An 11,333-nucleotide genomic window follows, 5' to 3' on the forward strand; every position below is an offset into this window, starting at 1 on the left:
CACCGCAAGAGAAGAGCCTTTGACCACTCGGTGCCTTTATTGGATGCCCGACCAGTCACGTGAGGCAATGCGGAAGTGGACCATTTTGAGCAGAAAAACAAAACATTCGTGGGTGGTGTTGAGTTATTCAATCTGTACTGACGTAATTCAGGTCCACTGGAGTGGTTGCGTACACTGTACCGTATAACTCGACAGTTATACCCGGGGTTTGGCAAGATGCTGAGCGCCGCCGCCGCGGAGAGGAATAAGGAGCCCATCCTGGCAGTGCTAAGGGAGAGCGTGAACACCGGGAGACACCTGCAGGCTCTGGAGATCTCCTCCGGCACCGGGCAGCATGTCACACTCTTCGCTCAGGCCCTGCGGAATATAACCTGGCAGCCATCCGAGTATGACTGTCAGTCTCTAGCCAGGTAAAAACAAGTTGCATCGGTCAGTAACAATTTGTCTAGTGAGCCTTATAAACGGCTTATAAACTCGGGTATTTACTGTATTGATTAATTAATGCGTAGCAAACTTAAAATGGTAGTGAAAAAGGTAGTGGCTATTTATTTCAGGTATTACGGTAGTTAATTTACTACTACTGATAAGGGATTGAAATACAATGCTGGTAAAATGTGTTTTTTGTTAAGGTTTGCCTGCATTAACAATAATGCTCTTTGTTCCCATTCTCAGTATAGAAGCGTACAGAGCCCACTACCAGCTGCACAATGTGAAGCCAGCCATCCACCTGGATGCTTCTCTGCCCCATCAGTACTGGGGAGGCATCCAGCCAGAGAGCCTCGATCTGGTAGTCAACATCAACATGATCCACATTTCTCCGATGGCTTGCACAGAGGTAGGACTGCTGTTTGTTAAGATGCACATAGTGTTGTCATTGGTCTTAAGTAACCCAATAACGCAATGATTTAACTAAATATATTGGATAACCAGCTGACAATGGTTTAACGTGACTTGTTGAAATATGATACATTTCTCATTTGCATCACTGTATGCACCACTAAAGCGCTAAATAAATAGAAATGTTAAATGTCTTATGTGCACCTGCATTATGACCTGATGTTAAGGATTGTAGCAGTGGAGTCCATAGATAAAATCAGGTTTTCAGGCCTTTATTTATTTATGTATTTATTTATTTCTATATTTATTTTGATGTTTGGTTATTGCATTTATATGGTGCTCATGTTTTTGAATACACTTTGAACTGCCCACCACTATCAAAATACTATAAAAGGTCCCTGAGCTGATTTATATTCTGGGGGCCCTTAGTAGTTTTATTTAGTCCTGATTCAACCTGAACATTTATTAAAAAAAAAGAGAGGCCTCATGTGGAAGTAGCAATACATGTTTTAAGGCTCGTGTTCATACTTAAAGCATCTTTATGAAACTTGAACTGGGACTGCTGTGGCCACATGTGGCTGTTACAATTAGATGGTAAATTCTAAAATATAATCTGTACCAATTCTACACATAAAGATAGAAGTGTCAAAAGTCATAGCTTAAGTCAGCTAACATTAGCCACCATATGGTACTGGTCATACTAGACAAAATAAGGCTGGAGAAACGAAACCTTGAAGTATATTTAATTGAGCAAGAGAGTTTGATTTTTTTTATATATATGCAACCCTTCATTTGTAAGAGAAAAATTGTTATTTCTGGCAGCCAGGAGTAGGTGTCCTTCCTCCCACTCAACTCCCACCGCCTGTGATGTAATTCTAGTACCTTAATGCATCTCTATTTTTTCTTCTAGGGTTTATTCAATGGGGCCGGGGCAGTGCTGAAGCCACAGGGTCTTTTACTGACATATGGGGTGAGAAACTACCACACTTTCATGTTGTCATAAACATAAACCTACCACATTTAAACATGTTATTATCAGATATCATCAAATGTTAACCTAAAGGGTGTTATTATTTTCTCTATAACATCCTTTGTTGTTACCCTCAGCCGTATGCAGTGAATGGTATGATCACCCCTCAGAGTAACGTTGACTTTGACTACAGCCTCCGGCAAAGGTAACATGTTTTATGATTATTTTTTTTATACTTCACTGGTTTAGTCTGTGATGAAGAGATTTCGAAGGAACTGAGTGGTCACAGTCTTTTCTTGTCAAAAACATGCAGTTAATGAATTTGAATAAAGATGCAAATTCCTCACCAGATTCTGCATATATTAGCAAGCATTTGCTTTGTCTAAGAAGAGGCAACATTGTATACCATTGTTTACATCCTTTGTTACATCCTTTGTACAAAAAGGGATGCAAAGGTGAATGTAGGATGAAGATTATACTTTTTTATTTTACAGGAACCCAGAGTGGGGACTCAGGGATATCTCCCTCCTCAGTTCTATAGCACAAAGTAATGGTTTATTCCTGGAGAGAATTGTAAGTAAACTGCTAATTTGAGCATCTTATCCCTTAAATGTAGAAAGATAAGAACATAATCATTGCTTGCATCGGAGTATTGGTTTACTAATCGAATGATTTTAAATGTTTTCTTTGTTAGATGGACATGCCAGCGAACAACAAGTGTCTTCTGTTCAGGAAGGAGAGTTTGGTGTGAGGGATCCTCTCAGTCTTGTTCCTGACGGTCAAAGCGCCTTAAATTAGACTTGAAGCTCTGAAACAGTGCCATAAATTTCAAGAACTGTTAATGAATCCTTTTCCCATGCTGAAATACTCATAGACATACGATTAAATCAATCAGGACTGAAATAATGTAATCTCCTTTACAATATACTTCTGTATTGCACACTTGAGTAAAATTATTAAGACTCACATATACCTGTTGTCTGTGTTCTATATTTACCTTTATAGAGGCACATACTCTTTTTATTTCTTCATTCATTTTACAGAGACTTTGGATAGAATTAAGTTAGCAGAAGTGCCTGGCAGAGGGAGATATCTAAGACAAAATGTGCTGCACATTGGATATTGACATTATACACAGTGACAAAAGGAAAACTATGTAAAAGAACTGTGGATATCTAATATAAAGCCCAAGATAACATGAAAGAAGAAAACACTATACAAAGGTAATATACTGTAGATGTCTATTTCGTCAGCATCACAAGCTAGGTAAGTTGATCTACTTGTGTTGCTGCTATTCATGCTACTATCTTATTTTTCAGAATACAAACATACATTGCAAACAAAATATATTTCAACTTATTAAAAAAGAGCATTTTAGCCAGACTCACAACACATCTGGAATGTAGTACAACCGGTGTTGTAATGAATATATATTGTACATAGAAATGTTCTGTCATAGCCTCAGGAACAAACAGTATTGGACATATTTTTGATTTTGATTTGATTCAAAGAGTTATTAAATATCAGCTTTGCATATCTTCAGTGCTAAAGGTGACAGTGACCACAGACCCTTGTGGGCTCGCAAGTCTCCTGGCACTTTCACAATGCCTCGCAGGCCTTTTTACCCAGAGCTTCTCGTAGCTTCTTGAGTCTGCGTTCAGTTATGGCTCTCACATAGCTGTCTGATTGGATGATGGCCATGCCATCCTGCACCACACCCATCACCAGCAGAGGGTTCTCCTCCATGGTGATGTTGGGACAGGGGCAGCTCCAGTCTATCTTTGCGATCGTCACCTCAAGGTGTTTGGTATTAAAGAAAGTCAGGCCCATCTTCTCATCCCTCAGGACCTCCTCCAAGCTAAAGCGTGCTAATCCAGAGTCCAGATCTTCCACCAGCTCTGTCAGTCGCCCCACAATGGCAAAGTCACTCCTGCACAAGTTGGGCACCAGTTTCCCCCTCACTCGACACGTCTTACAAGGTTTCTTTTTGGCTTGTGGGCAGTTCGCCTCACACTCCTTCTTGCTGCGGAAGCTGTTGGCATTCCCGTGGCAGCCACCATATACAAAGGGTTGGCACTGTTTCATGGCGGAGTTCCAGGCCCATCGTGGCTCCCAGGACTTGCAGGGTCCCTGGACTGCAGGCAGGGAGCAGATGCCCATCCCCTCTCTCTGACAAGAGGCCTTGCACTCCTCAAAAGTCTCAAATCTGTTGCGGCTATCATCACATCCACCGTTGCTGAAGGCCATGCAGGAACCCAGCTTACTGTCATAAAACCAGTCCACATGACGCTCTCCACTGCACACCCTCATGTCTACTTCAGCCAGGCAGTCTACTGGGGAGAATGGCCGCCCCATGGGCATCTCAGGGTCTTCAGAGAAATCATCATCAGCCCGCCGGATGACAGACAGCGGGTAGTCTGCATGAAGAACTCCCACAGAGTTCCGTGCGATGCAGGTGTAGATACCAGTATCCCACACCTGCGCATTGTAAATGACAAGCTGGCCGATGTTGGTGATAACCACGTTGCCGTACATCTGGTCAGGCCTCATGACCAGCCGCTCACGCCGCTCACTCTGCTTCTCCCAGGTTACATCAGGCTTGGGGACTCCAATAACATCACAGTGGAAGCTGACTGTACCTCCCACGTAGATGGACTGGTGGCGAGGGTTGGAGTACAGTGTGGGGGGCAGGGGGTCCTCTTGGGAGGATGTCGGGGTGGGGTTAGCTGTGGTGTCCTGAGGCAGTGGGCTGGTGTTGGGTCCGGCCAAGTAGAAGCGGCAGGTGACCACAGTTAAAGTCACCCCTCTAATGCAGGCCTCTGCGTCCATATAGCAGCGGTTGAAGTAGGTGAGGCCATCTGAAGCACAGGTGAAGTTGGGCTCTTTCTCACAGCGGTCCTGGCACTTGCAGATTGGCTGTCCGTCCCATATGTCACAGATGGCTCCCTGCTGGCTGCAGATAAAGCCCTCACAGGTAGCCGTGGAGGTGGGGGTATCACTGCCTTCACCTCCGCCCTGCCCGTCTGGCTGTGCAGGGGTGCCATCAGAGAAACGTGCAGCCACACAGCTGTTGAGGCCACACACGTTGGTGCAGCATTTCTCAAAGCCAGCACAGTCCTGCGCAGACACATTGCACACACAGAACAACATTTATGAAAGCAAGTTTCAACGGACAAAATAATATCAAATATACGTATAACTGTCAGAGGAATAACATAAATAGCATCACCTCGTCTACGTTGCATTCTCGTTCGCAGGTGCTTTGCGCATCGACCCACAGATTGGAATTCAGCTTGTTAGGGCAAAATCCTTCGTGTTCAACTTTGGATCCTGCCACACTTGCACACAAAGACAGTTCGGGTAGTTTGCAAACGCAGAGCATCAACATATACGCACGTATCCATCCCAACACTAGTTTATTTGAGTTGGGTGCACTATGCCTGCTTTTAACCTTTATACATCGATCCTCCGAAAGTCGTAGAGGGAAATTAAACATTATCGCTTTTATGCATGAGTTGCCCACCGAGTAAATCCATTCCTCCTTTAGGTCTTCAAATTCGGATTGAGTCTGAGGTCGATTTTTAGATGTAGACGTCCGTTTTGTGCGTAAATATTGTGGAGACCAGTTTGCTATGCTCAGAGAGGAGAGTTGTAGCGATCCCAAAGATCAAGACGAGTTCCCATACGCTGGACATTTGCTGAACAAAAAATATCCAAGACACGCGCTTAAAATGAATTTGGGTTGCCGAAAATGTTGGCCTTGATAACCAAAACAAAACTCTTGCAACAATAGGCAAACTCTCATTCAGGTCGATTTACCCGAACAGCGAAATAAGCGAACGGAACTGCACAATGAGAGAGAAAGACGCAACATCAGCCTTTCAGAGTGTGAATGGAGGTGGAAAGGGCAGCCCCTCTGACCGCCCCCATGGTCGTCCAGTGTCTGAAACTCTTATGAAGCAGCACCATGCGCTAAGCAACTGGACAAACATTGTAAAAACATCAAAGAAAACGTGTGGCTGTTGTGGCAAGCTGTCCCAACAACCGAGCGCACGGAGCTACACATTCCGGTGAGAAATCCAACGTTAAATGTGTCCAGACAGATTTTATAGAGGTGTCATTCATAAATTAGGTGGACTGCTTTCTCACTGGGAGCTCTTGAATATCGTGGTTATATTTTCATCTTTAGTTACAAGTAGGCTACATTTCCAGGTGTTTCATGCAAACTTGTGCAGATACTAGTTTTCTTGCACAAATTGAAGACCAAATTGTAAAAAGTCGCCTGGAGCGCAAAGCGTGAAACCCAAACATGGGGCGTGTCAATTCACGTCTAGAAAAACATGTTTACGTCCGTCTTGTCTAGACGCCGCTCAATTTACCACCATCCCTCATTCACACGGAGCTCAGAGATGCCACGGTCAGGTGGGAAGGCGTAAAGAGCCACATTTTCAATAGTGTGCGACTCATCTTTGTCCCCGCGCAGCTCCGAGGCGATGAGAAGCAGCAGCCCTCATCCTTTCATTGGAGGTGACCCTGCAACCTTTGGGTGACTTTTGACCGCGCTGCATTCAGGCGCTGCAGCGATGTGCCGGTTATCCAAAACTGGCCAATACCGAGAGAGCAGCTAATCAATTCAGCACCACCCACCGGGTTTATTGCACTTGAGCACCGGTGGCCCCGAGCTGGACAAAGGGTACAAAAATATTCCCACAACGACCTTGATAAATGTGTGAATGAAAATGACAATGCATCGTAGCACACACGTTCCTGAGAACACTTGTTGACACACTGTTTGCAATGCAGACGAAATTATAATTGATCCCATATCCATACCTGGAGACACACAGCTCTGATAGCAACAATTAATATCAGATGTTTACACATAGTGCTTTTAATATTCAACTGCTCTGTTAGCCTATTGCACTGGTCTCAGTACATTACATGAAACAGGCACCAAGTGTGTATGCACTTGATGATGTTATCACAGACATAAAGCCATGCCACTGCACACTTTAATCAGAGGTGGAAAGAAAAGTCAGAATTATGAGAATTAATTTAATTTTTGAGTGGATTTAGATTTGCAATTTCAAGAAACAAGATAATTCATTAATTGTTATTAAAGAGACACTTCCTAAGCAAATTCAGAAGTCTTCAAGTTCATCTTACAATAAATGGTTCTTTTCCCCGTTAATTATTCAAGAATTAACTCGAGCAAAGAAAAAATACTCCAGAGGCAACACCTGATGAATTTCCACATTTTTACCACATGGCCACAGAAAAAGTAGCCGATTAATATTTGTTATACATTCATAAATACATAAAAAATACAACAAACAATCACATTTAAAAAGTCCTCTCACCACACTGAGATTACAAACCTTAGAACCCAGACAAGACTGCAGCACTTTTTGAAGGCAAACGCCGCGACTGAGCAAACAATCTGTACACCCGAGTTTGTAAAAGGTTTCCTCATCAGCACCAAGCTATCCCTGAACTGCACCAAGAGTGAATAGATCTAAATCAATCATGCTGTTGATGTTTTTAACCAGTTAAAGCAATGAGACAACAGAGGATATTAGATTAAGACGCAAATACGGCCTGAGAAAGTAAACAGGTGTTCAAATCAATGACTGATGGAGATGGAGGGGGAATTCATTTGGGCTGGAATTTAAGGACACCGCAGGAAGTCTACAAAACATCACAACTTGGCTTGACCTTGCTGGACTGTTTCACAGATGAAGTAGTGCTAGACCAAGAATGCTTTTAAAAGATAACTCTTCAGAAAATCTCTCCAGTCTAGTGCTGATCCGTCTGGGAAACTATCCCGGCCCTTCACATGACATTCAATTTGAGTGGGTCTTATTTAAAACTAATCTGAGTTTTAAATAAGTAGCTCAGCACCCTTGAGGTTGCAAAAGGGATTTCCTACAATAGACATAAGGGCATAAGACACACAAGTAAGTTGTACACCAAAGCACGTCTCTCAAACATTCAACACAAAACAAGCAAAGGAAGTTCCTCTCCAAGATCAATTACCAAACACAGACCAGAACAACGAGCACACACAGCTTATATACAACTTCAAGTCCGACTTTAAATACAATAAACCACCCATGCCACATAAAAGCTAGCTAATGTCCCTCCACTCAGTTGTAGTGTTAACAGGTGAGCGATAATCCTTGATTCACATCTGTTGGTCCCAGGGAAACCTTGTTCTACTTGATCACAGTGAGCCTCTGTAGTAAAGAGTACAGGTAAACACACACCCACAAGATGGCACCAGCAAGCGCAAAGAGAACCGAAACCAGTCCGTCCATCCGAGTCAATCCCCAAAGGTCAAAGTAAGTTCAGTTATTTCCATCTCTGCTGAAGGTTCCTGTTAGGTCTCTGTGCTCCTCTGTGGCCTTATGACCCCTTGGAGCAATAACACCTTTAATGCTGGCTCTTCTGAGGAAACCACAAGTCCACTCCTTCACTATGAAATCTTACAGTTCCCTTTAGAGGATGATGACGAGGTCTTTGGCGGGCTCTGTGGAGGCCTGAAGGACTTTGAACGTTTGAGACTGTTGGCTTTGGTTCCACCGCTGCCACCGCCTGTGGCTGCGCTGTTGGCCACTGAGTAAGAGCGTCCATGCATCATGACTGCATTCATGCCGTTGGCCATGGAGAAAGACTTGAGGTGGGACTTGATGGCCACGGGGAGGGGCAGTTTGTCAATAAGATGCACCGGTGTGCAGGAGACGATTGAACGGCAGCACAGATCCTGGAGGCTGAAGACTATGGAACAAGAAAAGGGAATGTGGATGTTATACATCAATGTTGGATACTTCCCAAAGCAAAAATGTAGGTGTGAGACATCTACAGTTCTCTTCAATGCATCTTTCCAGTGTGTCCATAAACTGCACTGTTTGGACCTGATCTATATCCTCCGCCATATTTTTACCCCATAACAATTCCACATGTTTGCACTGTTTCAGGTTGTTATCAATGCATATGTTTTTATTTTTAACTCAGCATTTTTTCTCCCTTTTATTTGCCATCTATTCTCCGACTCTCTCACACAATTAAGTAGGACACAACTTAAATTTACACACCTGTTTATTTACCTTAGACATGAGGTATTCAAACAATCCCTTACCAGAGGCTACACCTTCGGAAGTTAAACTTATTTTTGGTCCACCCGAACGAGTGAAAATCGAACTCTGATGTGTCACTTTATGAAAATTTCATGCATTATCAAGTACTGTGAAATTTTAGCCTATTACAAAAAACATATGTATATGTTTCAATACATTCAAGAACATTGTATCTTGAGCATCGTATCTTGCTTTGAATGGCCATCAATGGATATTGTATTGTAATTGCTGTCAACTGTTGACAGCAAGGACAGTGGTTAATCCAGAGTAACTTACTGTTACTGACAATTTACAAAATTGAGTAATTTTTTGAAATCTGAATTTATTCATTTATATTCTTATGATTTGTGATCACTATCCCTTTTTCTTCATTATTCTTGCATTCCATATCTGACTGTATTGGTGTGGAAAAATTATTAAGCAGCTCACCTCTGTTGGGCCTCCAGAATTTCTCCATCCCGTGTCTCATCAGCACAATGCGTGAAAGTTCTGTGAAGGACTCGATGACGTTGAAGTTGCACAGTGGACTGACCTCAAAGAAAGTCATGCTGTTCTTTTCTGCGTAAGCCCTCGCCTGCTCTGTGGGAACCTGACGCTTGAAAGCCAGGTGAAGTCGGTTACCCACCAAGATCCTGGGTACACCCGGAGCATGCTAGAGGAAATTAACAAAAATGTTGCCTTATTTAGGTATCGTTACCCAATGCTATTGTAAACATGATTTCAAAAAGCCACTCTACATCTCTGACTAATAGTTGACCTATCTTATAGATAAAGGTCTTTCTCAGTGATTATAGCATAAAGACACAGGATATAACCTTCCCATAGATGTGCTGTAATTCTTTGTCAATGGTAAATGGGATTACCTCATCAATTTCTCGAATCCAGCGGTCAATACCGTCAAACGACCAGCCATTAGTGATGTCATACACAAGCAGGATGCCCTGTAAAATGAATGTCAAACATGTCGACATACAGAATTCCATAACACTACATTAGACATTTCTCCTGGGGAACTAGAAAAATCCTCACCTGTGCTCCACGAGAGTAAGACCTGAAGATGGTGCAGAATCTGCCCTGCCCAGATGTGTCCCTATTGTAGGCAAACACATATTACCGTTAGTAGTTTTATATGCTCTGGGCTTGTTTTTTATTACTGCAGCCACTATTGACTATATGGTTATTATCTATAGCTAAACACACTTACCATAACTCCAATTTTACTCTTCTCCCATCCAGTAGAATAGTGGTTGTCTTATAGTCAATCCCTGAGATCAGATTGAATCCACGGTGCAGGTTAATGCTGGGCCTTTCAGGTTTTTCAGTGTAATTGTGAACAAAGACACATAGTTACTCACCACTGCTGTAGGCATAGGGCGACTCTACTGATCCGTCTTGCAAACTTTCCAGGATTTCTCCCTTTCCAACATCGCTGTCTCCCACCAAAAGAAATTTAAGGAGATAATCGTAACTCTTGACAGGACTGCTCTGGGTCCCCATCATCCCACGCATTGGATCCGGTTCACAGAGAGCTTTTAAGCTCACCAGACGTCAAATGTTGGGGCCAAGGGACAAAACTGAAGGTCCCCAACACTCGTTAGCTAAAGGTAGGCGACTGTCGTTTGACGTTAGCTATTCCAGCTAGCTGGCACACTACCCACGATTTACATTACCTCCCTCCCTTTTATGATCTAATATAGAAAATAATATCCTAACTAAAATGAACTATGGCAAATAAACCTTTCGGCTTACAATACAGGCACAGGAAGATGAGTCTAGACACTGTGGATGTAACGTAACTGTTCGCATGTATAATCAAAACAACCTTAACTGGCTTTTAGTTTGTTAGCTAGCTACCTAAAAGATAAGAAAATAACGCCTTCCAACACAAAGGAGGAGAACTCAAAGTATAAACGAATCTGTTTTTTCCTTACAAAACCACACTCTACCAAACCAACTACGATTGTTGCACTTTGTTCATGAATAAAATAAACAGAAAACAACGAGGAATATTAGCATCCGAGTACAATGTCTAGTTAGCCAAGTGGACTGTGTTGGAACTTCCTGGTTAACTGCGTCACTTCCTGCTATAAGGTCTAAAAAATAAAAGAAATAACACAAACCAAAAAATACAAGTTAATTTTATTTACTTTATTTGATAGATGCATTATTAATTAGCCCACATTTCCCCCGATCTTATAATTGTATTTTCTTATCTAGACTTGGTAACGGTAACAAAAGAATTGTAGTTTATGATTAATCTGCTTCAATATCTATAAACACAATCTCAATGACATTAATATGGCTTTTGATCCTTTTTTCTGAGCTTTACTGTCTCTATTTTGTGTAATATGCAACACTTATACACCATAATTTAGTTTATTTATGTTATA

At 42.3% G+C, this 11,333-nt stretch overlaps 3 protein-coding genes across 3 annotated transcripts; 1 reads left to right on the forward strand and 2 right to left on the reverse strand.

The window, feature by feature from the left end:
* Positions 1-91: 91 nt before the first annotated feature.
* On the forward strand, positions 92-2,777 carry mettl26 (methyltransferase like 26). Its single transcript, XM_069666156.1, has 6 exons — positions 92-410; positions 673-835; positions 1,748-1,807; positions 1,945-2,012; positions 2,302-2,380; positions 2,502-2,777. Exons 1-6 carry the CDS (start codon positions 217-219, stop codon positions 2,556-2,558), a joined length of 621 nt encoding a protein of 206 aa, XP_069522257.1. The 5' UTR covers positions 92-216; the 3' UTR covers positions 2,559-2,777.
* A 629-nt stretch (positions 2,778-3,406) lies between these two features.
* Positions 3,407-5,303, reverse strand: wfikkn1 (WAP, follistatin/kazal, immunoglobulin, kunitz and netrin domain containing 1). Its single transcript, XM_069665376.1, has 2 exons — positions 5,037-5,303; positions 3,407-4,924 (listed from the first exon to the last, which is right to left on the reverse strand). The coding sequence occupies exons 1-2, from the start codon at positions 5,301-5,303 to the stop codon at positions 3,407-3,409; spliced, it is 1,785 nt and encodes a 594-aa protein (XP_069521477.1).
* A 1,379-nt stretch (positions 5,304-6,682) lies between these two features.
* On the reverse strand, positions 6,683-10,979 carry LOC138594599 (ras-related protein Rab-40C-like). The gene is made up of 6 exons (XM_069665746.1): positions 10,299-10,979; positions 10,148-10,208; positions 9,973-10,033; positions 9,807-9,884; positions 9,373-9,595; positions 6,683-8,584 (listed from the first exon to the last, which is right to left on the reverse strand). Exons 1-6 carry the CDS (start codon positions 10,450-10,452, stop codon positions 8,283-8,285), a joined length of 879 nt encoding a protein of 292 aa, XP_069521847.1. The 5' UTR covers positions 10,453-10,979; the 3' UTR covers positions 6,683-8,282.
* Between the last annotated feature and the right edge of the window lie 354 nt (positions 10,980-11,333).

This window comes from Semicossyphus pulcher, unplaced genomic scaffold (genome assembly GCF_022749685.1).
Source record: "Semicossyphus pulcher isolate SPU_LCO1_2020_fin unplaced genomic scaffold, fSemPul1.0.p SCAF_17, whole genome shotgun sequence".
Taxonomy (NCBI): domain Eukaryota; kingdom Metazoa; phylum Chordata; class Actinopteri; order Labriformes; family Labridae; genus Semicossyphus; species Semicossyphus pulcher.

Bases quoted from the DNA above. Each gene is read 5' to 3' on its own strand.
- wfikkn1 (XM_069665376.1), bottom strand. From the start codon at position 5,303: ATGTTTAATTTCCCTCTACGACTTTCGGAGGATCGATGTATAAAGGTT. The intron at 4,925-5,036 runs GTGATGCTATTT...GTGTCTGCGCAG, and splicing joins GAGAATGCAACGTAGACGAG to GACTGTGCTGGCTTTGAGAA.
- LOC138594599 (XM_069665746.1), bottom strand. From the start codon at position 10,452: ATGCGTGGGATGATGGGGACCCAGAGCAGTCCTGTCAAGAGTTACGAT. The intron at 9,885-9,972 runs GTGAGGATTTTT...TTCATTTTACAG, and splicing joins CTTACTCTCGTGGAGCACAG to GGCATCCTGCTTGTGTATGA. The intron at 8,585-9,372 runs GTGAGCTGCTTA...CTTGTTCCATAG, and splicing joins ATTCTGGAGGCCCAACAGAG to TCTTCAGCCTCCAGGATCTG.
- mettl26 (XM_069666156.1), top strand. From the start codon at position 217: ATGCTGAGCGCCGCCGCCGCGGAGAGGAATAAGGAGCCCATCCTGGCA. The intron at 2,013-2,301 runs GTAACATGTTTT...TTTATTTTACAG, and splicing joins GACTACAGCCTCCGGCAAAG to GAACCCAGAGTGGGGACTCA. The intron at 2,381-2,501 runs GTAAGTAAACTG...TTTCTTTGTTAG, and splicing joins GTTTATTCCTGGAGAGAATT to ATGGACATGCCAGCGAACAA.